The sequence below is a fragment of the Osmerus eperlanus genome, chromosome 17 (assembly GCF_963692335.1).
Source record: "Osmerus eperlanus chromosome 17, fOsmEpe2.1, whole genome shotgun sequence".
Taxonomy (NCBI): domain Eukaryota; kingdom Metazoa; phylum Chordata; class Actinopteri; order Osmeriformes; family Osmeridae; genus Osmerus; species Osmerus eperlanus.
This window is the reverse complement of record NC_085034.1, coordinates 665,976-681,016: the sequence shown is the minus strand read 5'-3', so window position 1 is coordinate 681,016 and position 15,041 is coordinate 665,976. Positions and strand designations below refer to the sequence as shown.

At 51.5% G+C, this 15,041-nt stretch overlaps 1 protein-coding gene across 1 annotated transcript; it reads left to right on the top strand.

The window, feature by feature from the left end:
- Window positions 1-770: 770 nt before the first annotated feature.
- On the top strand, window positions 771-8,272 carry dyrk2 (dual-specificity tyrosine-(Y)-phosphorylation regulated kinase 2). The gene is made up of 3 exons (XM_062483325.1): window positions 771-1,227; window positions 1,884-2,011; window positions 5,588-8,272. The coding sequence occupies exons 1-3, from the start codon at window positions 1,188-1,190 to the stop codon at window positions 7,172-7,174; spliced, it is 1,755 nt and encodes a 584-aa protein (XP_062339309.1). The 5' UTR covers window positions 771-1,187; the 3' UTR covers window positions 7,175-8,272.
- The last annotated feature ends 6,769 nt before the right edge of the window (window positions 8,273-15,041 follow it).

The following is a 15,041-nucleotide window of genomic DNA, read 5'->3' as shown; positions in this document are numbered from 1 at the left end:
CCTCAGCTTCTCTCATGCCGCCTACTGCACAGCTAAGTATGGACTGTGTGTGGTTCCTGTGTGTGTGGTTCCTGTGTGTGGTTCCTGTGTGTGTGGTTCCTGTGTGTGTGGTTCCCGTGTGTGTGTGGTTCCTGTGTGTGTGTGTGTGTTTGGTGAGTAGAATATTAAAAGATTATTTGAAGAGAGAGGGAGGAGGGAGGAGTTTGTTGTTTATTGTCTTCCTAACACTCACACCCACCCACCCACACACACTCACACACCCCCACACACTGCTGACCAGATACCAGACTCAGCACATTGTGTTTGATCTTTTTATCTTACAGTTTGTCTCTGTATTTGTGTGTATCTGTGTGTTTGTTTGTTTTAATCTCTGATTAGATTGTAGAGAGCTCATCAGCTGACTTTATCACACACAAACACACCACACACACAAACACCAACGCACAAACTTGGAAAAAACACTAAAACGGAAACACACAGATACACAAACACACACTATCAATGCTCACTCCATGACACCAGTGTCCAAGCCTGTAGGACACGTACGGACTAGCATCTCTGCCTCGTGAGATTGTTTAACGGAGAATGAAGCCGGTATGGCAAATTGAACATCAAAGGTTGAGGAGTGTGTTCTAGGAGTTACCTACACGGCCCCCTCCCCCTTCTCATCGTCTCACACTAGCCTGCTCTGGGCACTCGCTCCAGATTAGCCGCTAATGCAGAGACATTGCACGCGCTGATTACCTGGGAGAGAGAGGTGGAGACGAGCCGGCGCTGGCGGATAAGAAAGAGCTGCACTCAGATTAGCCTGTTGTAGCTGTCCCTTCCCGACAGTATGAACGTTAAGAGCATACAAGTTGTCTAAAAAAGAACTTCCGAATACGGACAGTGTTGAAACGGTGGAATTTAAGACATGCCAACAGTGCGGGATTCCTAATCTTTCATTTCTGCAATTTGTTTTTGTTGTGTCGGTCCCCGTTTCTAAGTGATGGTTAGCAACGTTTTGGGTTGTGTGTGTGTGTGTACGTGTGTGTGCGTAGTCCGCCCCGCTAGTGTCGGCAGTGTAGGGACAGAATGTGAGTGTGCGTGTAGCATCTGATTGGAGTAGAAGAGTTGTCGAACAGAGACCGGAGAGGGAGGAGGGGATCATCTGGAGAGGGGTTTCTGTTTGTGACTCTCAAGCGGCCATGTTAACCAAGAAACCCTGCGCTACAGTCTACCCGACTGGTAAGGAACCGTCAATCCGCCACCGAACAGACACACAACACTCCAAAATGACGTTCCATTGACCAGGTAGCACCGGTGGAATTTTGTTAACGGATCTAAGGATTTGTCAGTGCCGCTGTAAGCGTTTGGCTTTATGAGTCAGATCGGCTTCCCTTGTCTTTTGGCGACGGGGGCGATCCTATCTCTCTCTCTCGGTAGCTAATGGCGAGCCGTTTCATGCCCTTGCCTATTACAAGCAATATATATAACTATATCAGATGTGATTGTGTATTCAGGATTTGCACAGAAGGTAGTTGATCGGGTTGAAATGTGCTGTAAACGCCCGTAGACGCGCAGTAGTCTTCTGTTTTCTTACACGACCGATATAAAGGTAACTGATAAAGAAGCGAATTCATTGGTTCACGGAACACTGTATTTTCCCAACAACCTATTTGGTGCAACTGTTGTCGTTATCAGATTTAAACCTAGCGTACACAAAATGCGAATATAGAGACGACCCTATAATGTGAGTTTAGATCCCCAGATAGACTGCCTCTGTATGATAGCTAGCCTACACGTTCACACCTTAAGCTAATTTGGTCGTGTTAAGTTTGCAGTGTGTCATCCAACACGACACTCTAAATACATAAAATGTGTCTTATTTCCTGCCCGTGTAGGCAAAGGGGGAGAGGACTGCCAGCTACAATCATCCCCCGGAATTGGTGGGGGTCTCCGGGGCGTAGCAGGGACTGAAGCCACATCGCCCGTTACACTACCGCCGCTCAGGAACGCCAACTCCCTCACGGTATGAACCTCCGGTTCCATTTGTTTTACCGTTAAACCCTGTTTGTTTAGCGGTGTTGTTCACGTTTAAGACTCTTACGTCTTTTAGATATATAAATCACAGTGTGCTTGGTTGTCAGCCTTGCTTTTAACAGCTGTCTAGGTGTGTGTTTCAGTAAGAGTAGCTTGATGCACACCGGACACAACAACACTTTTGAGGTAGTTCAGCTCGCATGGTGGTGGCTTGTGCTCCAGAGCGCGAAGTAACAAGTTGCCACGGTCACGTGCGGTGTACATTTTTGGGCATAACGCGCGTGGGGACAGCATGTACATAGCCCGCATAGCACACGTCTAATTTAATCCTCAAGCACCGACACGGGACCTAAACCAGGCCTACCGTGCACACAGTGAGTCTACCGTGCACGGTAGGCCCCCGGGACGGCGGACACCTCCACCCAGCCCTACCATGTGAAGTTTAACAGTGACGATAAAGATTAAGGAGCTATTTATACATAGCGTAGTAGATAACCCGAGTCGGCAGTTCACACAGTAAAAAAAACCGTGGTTCTCATTAACGTTTTACGGTTCAGTCCGCCCCCCGGCGCTGAAAGACATTGTTGGGTTCTTGTGCTGTTAAAAGGTTGCCATACAGGTATAGGGCTCGTGTGGCTTCGAATTGTTGCTCTCCCGGGTGGTTGGTGTATGTGGGGGAGGGGTTACAACATGGCGGTGCATGGAAACACACGACTAAAGCTAGCTAGCTTTCTCTCCCAGACGCGCAGCTGAGGGGGGCTAGCCCAGGGAGAATGTTGACTGTTGTGCAAGGCGCAGCTATCGACCAGCAGGTACGATGTAGTGGAGACGCTGGGAGATATTGAATTGCACTGTCCTACAGCTGCAAAGGCCAGCTGTAAATAATATCACACTCAGATTCTTTGCAGCGAGAGAGAGGGTGGAATAGAGAGAGGGAAAGACACAGGGCTGTTAAGGCTGTATGAGAAAGAGAGAGCTATTCTCCCCAGGTTAGCCAGTTCATGGAGGTGTGTGTGTTTATAGCACTGTATGTAAGTGCAGGTTCAGGGAAGTGTGTGTGTGTTTTTAGCCTGGTACTGTATGTGCACAGTCTATTCCTGCATGTGGAAGGCAGGGATCATCCTTGGCACTGAGAGGACTTCTCTCTGCTCCCATCGTTCAGGCGCTGTAAATATAGACCCTCTGGTTGACCCTGGGGTTGTAAATATAGACCCTCTGGTTGACCCTGGGGTTGGAAGGCCTGCGTGTGTGCAGGGTTCTCCTAACTTGTGTGTTTGTGGTTGTCTTTTGTTGTTTTTCTGAACTTGTTTGAGTCTGTAGGTGTGTGTTAGCTGTATGGTTATTAACTACTATACAAGGAACAGGATCAAGCCAGATAAAGGGGAGTTCTCTCTGTGTGTGTGTTTAAAACGGGCACACTGTTTTAACAGTTGAGCCATGTCTCAACAACCCCTCTCTCCCTCCCTCTCTCCTTTTGTCTCTCTCCCTCTCCTTTTGTCTCTCTCTCCCCGTCTCTCTCCTTTTGTCTCTCGTCTCCCTCCCTCTCTCTCCTTTTGTCTCTCTCTCCTCTCCCTCTCTCTCCTTTTGTCTCTCTCCCTCTCTCCTCCTGTCAGAGAGCCAGTGTTGTGTCTCGCGGCAGCCAGACAGCCATCATGTTCATGTAGCAGACTGACTGTCTCAGACACTTATCCAAAGTGACGTGCAGGGGGGATTTTAACTTCCAACCTCTTAAGCTGCAGTCAGAAGCTCTAACCACTGAGCTGTAGCCGTCCCCCACGCGGTGACTAGAGACACTAGGAGATCACATTCATAAAACATGTTATTACAACACTGTAATGACACTACCATAACATCGCTACAACACTGCAATAACACTGTAATGAGACTACAATAACATTACAATAACACTGTAATGAGACTACAATAACATTACAATAACACTGTAATGAGACTACAATAACATTACAATAACACTGTAATGACACCATAGTAACACTAATGACAATATAACAACTACACTACAGTTACACTGTAATAACAGAGATGCAAGAATGTTACAAGACAGATGGACATGAAAGAGAGAGAGAGTGTGTGTGTGGCAACACCACAGGTGTTCTTATTATTAGTGATAGCGTAATTGTGTATGTAATTCTCACAAGGTCGTTCTGTTCATTCATTGGCTGCCGTTCTGCTCTGTTGTCCTCGGCTCACGCTATTGGACCATCACACACACACACACAAGGACGGAAACACGCACACCACACACCACACTACACACACACACCACACTCACACAACCTGTATTGTTTGCATCGGTTAAGAGTTTAAAATGACCATTCTGTCTGGCTGGCATGCACTCTCCTGGTGTGTGTATACCTCTTCTGTACACCCTCATAGACGTGAGTGTGTGTGTGTATGGCAGCACCCGCTCTAGAGCATGGAATGGACAGAAAGTTATACACAAAAAGAATCGAAGGTCACATGATCAGGCAGGGGCAGGAAGGGAGGGGGGGTGAGAGGTGAGGAGGAGGGGCTGCTGTTTTGAGGTGTGTGAGATCATAGTTATGCAGAGCTGATGTGATGGTGTGAAGAGATGGAGATTTCCTAACTAGGAGAGGACTGTCCTTGATGTGTGTGTGTGTGTGTGTGCACTCGACTCATGTTACTTTGTGTGTGTGTCTGTTCTATAGTGTGTGTTGCTTCTGCAAATTGGTCCCTGTACACCAGTCCTCTCTCTTTATTTCAAACTCACACACCACACACACACACACCCCTAGTTGGGTGTCCTCTGGTCCTTGGAGCAGCCTTCTATTATAATTAACAGGTGTGATTAAGTTACACTCGCTACCAGTGGGGAGATGTGTGTGTGTGTGTGTGTGTGTGTGAGGTCATCTCTCTAGCTTAGCCCGCTCCAGATAAGCAGTGTGCAGTGGGGACACGTGTGTGTGTGTGTGAGGTCATCTCTCTAGCAGTGTGAGGCAACCTGCTTCAAACTCTAACACTCAAGCACTTAACACACTCCAAATTTTCTTTGATGTTGCACTGATCGGATTGCATCCAATTTCGTTGTAGTGCAATGTACAATGACAATAAAGGTTCTATTCTATTCTTCTAAATACGCACACACACACACACACATCTGCCTCGGAGCTTTCTGTCACACTTAAGCAGTAATGTCCTGATCATTAGCTTGTAGGTAAAGCCCTGACTTAGAACAAGCTGCCAGTATCATTCAGCCTGTTCCCGTTACATCAAACTATTTATATTCTTATTAGACGCACCCCATAGTACCAAGGGATTACCTGAATAATGACCTGTGTTCTCACATGTAGGGTTGTTCTTGGTCTTTCTCTCTTTGTCAATATCGTAGTGTGTTTCGTACTGTTTATAAACCTTGTTTTTGTAATATAATGTTTGTGTGTCGCTCTCTCTCTCTTTCCGTCTCCATCTCTTCATTCACTTCAGTCCGTTTGTCTGTGGTATCGAGGGGCGCTCGTTTAGTCTCTCCTCGCCTCCACAGGTCCCCGCATCTAACGCCCCTCGTCTCCTCTCTGCTCCTTTGCAGGTGGGAGGCAATAAGCACATGATGAACGAGCACCTTCACGTGGAGTCCCACCAGCAGATCCACGTCCAGCAGCTGTACGAGGAGAACAGCAACAAGCGGGCCGTCCTCACCACACAGCCCAATGGCCTCACCCCGGGGGGCCGTGCAGGGGGCGCGCTCCCCGGGCCTGACCGGCAGACAGACTCCACCCGGCAGGGCAGCTCCACCTCCCTGAAGTCGATTGACGGCAAGCTCAAACCATCGGCGCTGTCGCCGGAGCTGGCCATGAAGCAGCACATGACCAAGCTGACGGCGTTCGAGCACCACGAGATCTTCAGCTACCCAGAGGTGTACTTCACCGGTCCCAACGCCAAGAAACGCCCCGGCGTGATCGGCGGCTCCAACAACGGCGGCTACGACGACGACCAGGGCTCGTACGTCCACGTGCCTCACGACCACGTCTCCTACCGCTACGAGGTGCTGAAGGTGATCGGCAAGGGGAGCTTCGGCCAGGTGGTGAAGGCGTACGACCACAAGACGCACACCCATGTGGCGTTGAAGATGGTGCGCAACGAGAAGCGTTTCCACCGGCAGGCCGCAGAGGAGATCCGCATCCTGGAGCACCTGAGGAAACAGGACAAGGACTCGTCCATGAATGTCATCCATATGCTGGAGAACTTCACCTTCCGCAACCACATCTGCATGACTTTCGAGCTGCTCAGCATGAACCTGTACGAGCTCATCAAGAAGAACAAGTTCCAGGGCTTCTCCCTGCCGCTCGTACGCAAGTTCGCCCACTCCATCCTGCAGTGCCTGGACTCGCTGCACAAGAACCGCATCATCCACTGCGACCTTAAGCCGGAGAACATCCTTCTCAAGCAGCAGGGGCGCAGCGGGATCAAGGTGATCGACTTTGGCTCCAGCTGCTACGAGCACCAGCGCGTCTACACCTACATCCAGTCCCGCTTCTACCGTGCTCCGGAGGTCATCCTGGGGTCACGCTACGGCATGCCCATCGACATGTGGAGCCTGGGGTGCATCCTGGCAGAGCTGCTGACCGGCTATCCCCTGCTGCCGGGGGAGGACGAGGGCGATCAGCTGGCCTGCATCATCGAGCTTCTGGGAATGCCGTCGCAGAAGCTTCTAGATTCCTCCAAGAGAGCCAAGAACTTTGTGAGCTCCAAGGGCTACCCCCGGTACTGCACCGTGACCACGCTACCAGACGGCTGCACCGCGCTTAACGGGGGGCGCTCCCGCCGCGGCAAGCTGAGGGGCCCGCCGGCGAGCAAGGAGTGGGTGACGGCCCTCAAGGGCTGTGACGACCCCTTGTTCCTGGACTTCCTGAAGCAGTGCCTGGAGTGGGACTCCGCCCTGAGGATGACCCCTAGCCAGGCTCTCAGGCACCCCTGGCTCAGACGGCGGCTGCCCAAACCCCCCACAGCCGGGGAGAAACCCCCGGTGAAGAGGGGCACGGAATGCCCAACCTCCATCTCCAAGTTACCTCCCACCTCAGGGTCTGCCTCCAAGATCAGGACTAATCTGGCCCAGATGACAGACGCCAACGGGAATATCCAGCAGAGGACAGTGTTGCCCAAGCTGGTTAGCTGAGCGCGTTAGCCAGAGGTCCGGCTGGCTCGCTAGCTACCTGCCTGTTTTGCTGTGTCTGGTTACGCGGAGGGTCCTACGGGAAGGGGCGCACAGACTCCAGGGTCAGGGGTTGGAGGTCGTCATACACATATCCACTGCAGCGGGCCTCGACTCAGTAAAACACAAAAATACACGGAAATGGCGGCGCAAAGGGAACAGCGCTTTTAGGTTTTTAATCTCAGGGGTGTGTGTGCAGTGTTCTAGCCTAACCTAGCTTAGCCTAGCCTAGCTTAGCATCTTTACAAACCTGGCCTTAGCACGCTAGTTTAGCCTGGCGTAACTTAGCATCCGTACAAACCTGGCCTTAGCACGCTAGCCTAGCCTATCGTACATAGGACCTGGCCTTTTTTTATTAGCCTTATACAGCACAACGCCCTAGCAGCACGCTAAAGAGCATAGCTCTGTGCTATTAGCTCAGCGAGCTAACCGGTGGCAGGCCACGAGTGAAGCCACGTCGACAGGATCTGTCCCTCATTGTCTTGCATACGATGAGAGAGCAGATCGAGGCGGAGGGAAGATTCGAAGGGTCTAAACGAAAATCGCAAGTTTTTATGACTGTTAAGAGTTCAAGTTGGCGGAGGGAAACGTGATAACCAATGTTTACATGACAGACAGCGGTAGGTGCCTATACTGCTCTTGACATTCCTTAAAATAACAATATTAGGAAAGAGTGGGGGAGGAAGGAGGGAGGGTGGGGGAGGAGGAGGGGGAGGAAGGAAGGAGAGAGAGTGGGGGAGGAAGGAGAGAGAGAGAGAGAGAGAGCAGGTTTGGCTGTCTGGCCTGCTTCCTACTGGACAGAGCTAGCATGCTATGTTGTTCTAGAACTTTCTACGTCTGCGGTGGACTTGATATGTTGATATTTTGTTCTAACTGTTATTCTGGTGCTAAAACCCTTTCTTAAAAATAGGCAGGCAGGCAGATTGTTTGCCAGGGGGAACTGAAAGCATGGGGCCCGTGTTTCAAGTGGGAAGGTCATGTTGGACACGTTGGTGCTTGAGTTGAGGTCGGTTTATTCCTTCATGAGGATGATGTAGGTAGAAACACATAATCTGGGTCTGGGAGGGAGGGAGGTAGGGATAATAGTTTAGGAGGGAGGGAGGGAGGGTAGTTTAAGGGGAGGGTAAAAAAGTAAGGATGAGCCAAGATGCTTATTATATGAAGAAAAACAATATAGATAAATATACATACTTGAATATTAGGATTTTCAACACTGTGTTGTCTCAGTGCTGGGGTGGTGTTTGTGGGTGTGTGTTAGGGTGTGTGTGTGTGTGTTTACCTCTGTTTTAACTCTTTGAATCCAGGCTGAGACCTGTGTAGCTGATAATGTTTCTAGGGTTGAGTGTCTCTCAAACATATTTCGGTATTTATCCTGAGATTCGAAGTCTTGGGACACAGGTGAAACTCTTAAAAGCGTGTTCCCTCGCAAAGCCAATAAGTGTTGATCTTTCCCTCCCACCCCGTCACCCACAAACATTTGCACAACTACATTTACCTGTTTTTTGACCCTGCGACCCTCCAAAGGATTTGATAGATATTTATGAGGTGGTAAAAAGTTTGCCTGTATTTATTTGATAGACCTGCTCCTCAGAGGAGCGGAGATGAGCTAATATAAACAACAACTGCAAGGGTCTACAGTTTGTGTCTACTGTTGCCACGGGAACTGTGAGGCGATGTGTTATGCTGTAATACACAGGTACACAATCTGGTGATGTAATGCACAGGTACACATTGCCTTGAGAAAGGAAGGAAGGAGGGAGGGGGGAGGGGGTGTTGGGATGGGGGATTCCCCAATATGGTGTTTTAACTTTTTTATTGTGGTTTTGTGTTTTGATACAATGTGACGAACCTGTAGGTTTGATACAATGTGCCTTTGGTTATCAACGCCAATCTCTCTAACACTCTAGACGAGACTTCACCCTCTCTTCTGCCCTAGCCCGTGATAGGTTCAGCAGAAGGCTGGCCACTACTAGGGACGGGGGAGGAGAGGGGGGGAGGGAGGAGGAGGCGATCACGATCATGCCCTAGCGACGCCCAAAGACACACCCCATGCCTCCATGACAGGTCCTTGAGGGGGCGTGGCCCTGGATGTATCCTACGATGCAGTTCAGGTTACATCTCTGCCCTGACACTCTCCCATGTGTACGCTCCTAGCCAATAGGGAGAGACCAGAAACACTAGCCTCAGCCAATTGCGAGAGACCAGGAACATTAGCTTCAGCCAATAGGAGAACACTAGCTAGGCGAATGGGGGTGAAGGGTTAACTGGCTTCGCCTTAACATCCAGGAGCTACAGGGCTAGCGTTAGTTGCTAGCGTTAGCTGCAAGCGTTAGTCGTTTTGATATTTTACCTCAGACTGTCGTGATATTGTTCTTCTTCTTATTATTATTATTATGAATTTAATCAACCCAGGGCATTTGGTCAATACCAAAGTGCATTCCTTTCTATGTTTGTGGCTGTGGGAAAATGAAGCCTGAATCTTTATCTCTGCTAGACAAGCCTCTGTTGAGTTAGCCTAGCTTAGCATAGCCCAGCCTGGGTTGCTCTAGCCTAGCATGGGTAACCTAGCTTATGGTAGCCTAGCCTAGCCTGCTGTGGCATGGTGGAGTCTAGGCTGGAGAACACTAGTTAATCAGTGGAAGAGGAGGGGGGCTGAGCTGTTGAAGTTTGTGATGGAGAGCATGTCTGTGATGTAGCATAACAGGGTGGCGATATCCTCAGAGCTGTTCTGTGTCCTCGCCCAGCAGGTGTCGTTTGTACACAGGTGCCACTGCCACGGTAGTGGCGGCAGGAACCATGTGTGTGAAGGTTCATGTGTTTTTGAAAGAAGTTTTCCTTCGTTTTGCTACTCCTCTCTGGGCTCTGCCACACTGGGAGGGCCAGCCGTGGTAACTAAGGAAACACAAATAAATAAACAACAAAAAAACGAAACAATCGTGAAGTGAGTGTAATGGAAGTTGACTCTCCTTAGTGGTGTTTCTGCTAGCGGACTAGCGCTGTAAATACGTGACCTTTGCTAAGGATGTTAATGTGGATTTGTACATATGAATAATGTTTTATCTGCTATGGAGCAGCCAAGCCCTTTCTGTGGGGGAGTGGTCGTCCAGGGAGGTGTGGGGGGGTGGAACTCTAAGGAGATCATTTCTGTCTGCCTGGATCGACCCAGAGGTCACAGGAAGGTAACTTTTTACTAGTGATGATCATTTGTTAAAACTTTTATTGTTGTGACCGGAAAACATGAATAATAAAAAAGATTTATTGTCAATCTTTACCATTCTGGTGTGTACAGAATACTGACATCTGAATACTGCCATAAACAATAAACATCACCTGTGACATAGTGTCGACACACATCACCGGTGACGTAGTGTCGGAACACTCTCTGATAAAGACAACGTGGATTGAACACAGTCCAGACTGGCTGTGACCTGCGGTCCGCATGTGACCTTTGACCTTAGTCCCTTTTTACAGGTGGGTTTGAACCCGGTGCTGTCGTTCTTCCAGCCGTTGCCTCAGTTGACTCCTTCTAAGAATAAAGCCGATCAGAGATGAAACCAGCTAGCAGGCTGGCCAGGACCCAGGCCCCGACTCTAGTTACACCACCACAGCCCTGGTTCTTCCAGATACTCCACCACAGCCCTGGTTACCCAACTCTGGTGTTCACTGTGTGTGTGTGTGTGTGTGTGTGTGTAGATGTGTGAGGACAGTGAGTAGAGGTAAACAGGAGTGCTGCTGAGGTCTAAATGAGGAACAGGAAAAAAGTCAGTGCAGGCCGGTGATGTCACTTCCTCCTCGCCATGCTCGCAGGCAACAGTGGCGCTGCATGGCATTACGGGCTTGTTCACGCTGTCATGACGACAGCATCCACCCACAACTCGCTCACTTGAGTTAAACAAGCCTGCCGAGATCGCCATGGAGACTTGAACTAGATCGTCGTGGAGAGGTGTGTTTCAGTCCCGTCTCCTCCTACTGAGTCCACATTCCTGCCATAGCGAGGGTGCACTTGTTTCCGCTCTGCGTCAGGACGGAGCCCCAGGGGACATGTTGACACATCAAGCGCACCTCGATGTGAAGCAGTGAGCCAACAGGCATCAAGCGCACCTCGATGTGAAGCAGTGAGCCAACAGGCATCAAGCGCACCTCGATGTGAAGCAGTGAGCCAACAGGCATCAAGCGCACCTCGATGTGAAGCAGTGAGCCAACAGGCATCAAGCGCACCTCGATGTGAAGCAGTGAGCCAACAGGCATCAAGCGCACCTCGATGTGAAGCAGTGAGCCAACAGGCATCAAGCGCACCTCGATGTGAAGCAGTGAGCCAACAGGCATCAAGTGCACCTCGATGTGAAGCAGTGAGCCAACAGGCATCAAGCGCACCTCGATGTGAAGCAGTGAGCCAACAGGCATCAAGTGCACCTCGATGTGAAGCAGTGAGCCAACAGGCATCAAGCGCACCTCGATGTGAAGCAGTGAGCCAACAGGCATTCCTGTTTGATGGTGTTTGTGCGTGTGATGGCCTGGTGGTGGTGTGTATGTCTGTGTGGTGGTGGTGGTGTGTGTCTGTGTGATGGTGGTGTGTGGTGTCTGTGTGATGGTGGTGTGTGTGTCTATGTGATGGTGTGTGTGTCTGTGTGATGGTGGTGTGTGTGTCTATGTGATGGTGTGTGTGTCTGTGTGATGGTGGTGGTGTGTGTGTCTGTGTGATGGTGGTGTGTGTGTCTGTGTGGTGGTGGTGTGTGTGTCTATGTGATGGTGTGTGTGTCTGTGTGATGGTGGTGGTGTGTGTGTCTGTGTGGTGGTGGTGGTGTGTGTGTCTGTGTGGTGGTGGTGTGTGTGTCTGTGTGGTGGTGGTGTGTGTGTCTGTGTGGTGGTGGTGTTGTGTCTGTGTGTGGTGGTGGTGTGTGTCTATGTGGTGGTGGTGTGTGTCTGTGTGGTGGTGGTGTGTGTCTGTGTGGTGGTGGTGTGTGTGTCTATGTGGTGGTGGTGTGTGTGTCTGGTGGTGGTGGTGGTGTGTGTGTCTATGTGGTGGTGGTGTGTGTGTCTATGTGATGGTGTGTGTGTCTGTGTGATGGTGGTGGTGTGTGTGTCTGTGTGATGGTGGTGTGTGTGTCTGTGTGGTGGTGGTGTGTGTGTCTGTGTGGTGGTGTGTGTGTGTCTATGTGGTGGTGTGTGTGTCTGTGTGATGGTGGTGGTGTGTGTGTCTGTGTGATGGTGGTGTGTGTGTCTGTGTGGTGGTGGTGTGTGTGTCTATGTGATGGTGTGTGTGTCTGTGTGATGGGTGGTGGTGTGTGTGTCTGTGTGGTGGTGGTGGTGTGTGTGTCTGTGTGGTGGTGGTGTGTGTGTCTGTGTGGTGGTGGTGTGTGTGTCTGTGTGGTGGTGGTGTGTGTGTCTGTGTGGTGGTGGTGTGTGGTCTGTGTGGTGGTGGTGGTGTGTGTCTATGTGTGGTGGTGTGTGTCTGTGTGGTGGTGGTGTGTGTGTCTATGTGGTGGTGGTGTGTGTGTGGTCTGTGTGGTGGTGGTGGTGTGTGTGTCTATGTGGTGGTGGTGTGTGTGTCTGTGTGGTGGTGGTGTGTGTGTCTGTGTGGTGGTGGTGTGTGTGTCTGTGTGATGGTGGTGTGTGTGTCTGTGTGGTGGTGGTGTGTGTGTCTGTGTGGTGGTGGTGTGTGTCTGTGTGGTGGTGGTGAAAGAGCAGTTTATTATCAAAGCAGATCCTGAATCCAGATAGTGTAACAACACACACACACATGCTACACACACATGCTACACACACATGCTACACACATGCTACACACACATGCTACACACATCCCCACACACACCTGTGGTGACATAACAGGCATAGATCATGCTGGTCTTCAGAAGGAACTAGAATGACAAGAACACTGTGTTCAACACAACAGCTGTTTGTCTCCCATTACAGGGAAAAGGGGGGGGGGGGTAGAAAACAAGAGATAGGTAAGAGAGAGAGGATTGGAGGGAGAGGGGGACAGGGGAGAAAGGGGGGGCAGGGACAGGGAGAAAGAGATGAGTGGGAGGGGCGGAGGGGGAGACATGGAGAGAGAGGGAGAGTATTAGACAGGGAAGATGGATGGTGAAACATGAGAATGAGGAGTATCAGTGTTTCTCTGTTCACTCTCTCCCCCTCCCCTCTCCCTCTCTCTCGCTCCCCTCTCCCTCATCCTCCCCCCTCCCCCCCTCTTTCCTCCCTCTCCCTCTCCCTCTCCTCTCTCCCCCTCTCCCTCCCTCCCCTCTCTCCACCTCTCCCCTCCCTCCCCTCTCTCCACCTCTCCCTCCCGTCCCCCTCTCTCCACCTCTCCTCTCTCCCTCCTCCCCCACCTCCCCCCTCTCCACCTCTCCCCCTCCTCCCCACCCCTCTCACCTCTCCCTCCCTCACCCCCTCTCTCCACCACCTCCCTCCTCCCCCTCTCCTCACCTCCTCCCCCTCTCCTCTCTCCCCTCCTCCCCTCCCCCCCTCTCTCCACCTCTCCCTCCCTCCCCCCCTCTCTCCACCTCTCCTCCCTCCCCCCTCTCCACCCCTCTCTCCCTCCCTCTCCCCTCCTCCTCACCCCTCTCCCCCCTCCCCTCTCTCCACCTCTCCCTCCCTCCCCCTCTCTCCACCTCCTCACCTCCCTCCCCCCTCTCCCCCTCTCTCCACCTCTCCCTCCTCCCCCTCTCTCCACCTCTCCTCTCCTCCCCTCCCCCCTCTCCCACCCTCTCCCCTTCCTCCCCCTCTCTCCCACCTCTCCCCTCCCTACCCTCCCCCTCTCTCCACCTCTTCCCTCCCCTCTCTCCCCCTCTCCCTCTTCCCCCCTCCCTCTCCTCTCCACCTCTCCCTCTCTCCCCTCCCCCTCTCACCTCTCCTCCCCCTCTCTCCACCTCTCCCTCCTCCCCCTCTCTCCACCTCTCCCTCCCTCCCCTCTCTCCACTCTCCCTCTCTCCCCCTCCCCTCTCTCTCGCTCCTCCCTCTCTCTCTCTCCTCTTCTCTCTCTCTCTAGCTGAAAGCCCTGTGAGCTCTAGTCTCCAGTAGACAGACTAGAGGGTGGCCTTCTCCCCTGGGGGCTGTGCCTCTGGGAGAGGAGGACACCCACACCAGGGGGGGGACAGGGGCAAGAATGGGAGGAGGAGAGGGGTGAGGAAAGCAGGAGGAAGAGGGAGAGTGGGGGGGTTTAGGGGAGGAGGGAGTGGAAAGGAGGGAGGGAAGGGAGGAGAGGGGGTAGGAGGGAGGGAGGGAGGGAGGAGAGGGAGGAGAGGAGTGGAAAGGAGGAGTGTGACTTCCTGTCTCTCTGTAGTGTGACTTCCTGTCTCTCTGGAGTGTGACTTCCTGTCTCTGGAGTGTGACTTCCTGTCTCTCTGGAGTGTGACTTCCTGTCTCTCTGGAGTGTGACTTCCTGTCTCTCTGGAGTGTGACTTCCTGTCTCTCTGGAGTGTGACTTCCTGTCTCTGGAGTGTGACTTCCTGTCTCTCTGGAGTGTGACTTCTGTCTCTGGAGTGTGACTTCCTGTCTCTGGAGTGTGACTTCCTGTCTCTCTGGAGTGTGACTTCCTGTCTCTCTGGAGTGTGACTCCCGGTCTCTCTGAAGTGTGACTTCCTGTCTCTGGAGTGTGACTTCCTGTCTCTCTGGAGTGTGACTTCCTGTCTCTGGAGTGTGACTTCCTGTCTCTGGAGTGTGACTTCCTGTCTCTGGAGTGTGACTTCCTGTCTCTCTGGAGCCACATTCCCCTGAGGTGACACCTGAACACACCTTCTCCAGGTAGAGACACCAAAAAAAAAAGAAATATATATATATACATATCTCCATAACAACCAATCATGGCATTAAGCATAAATCCACTAGG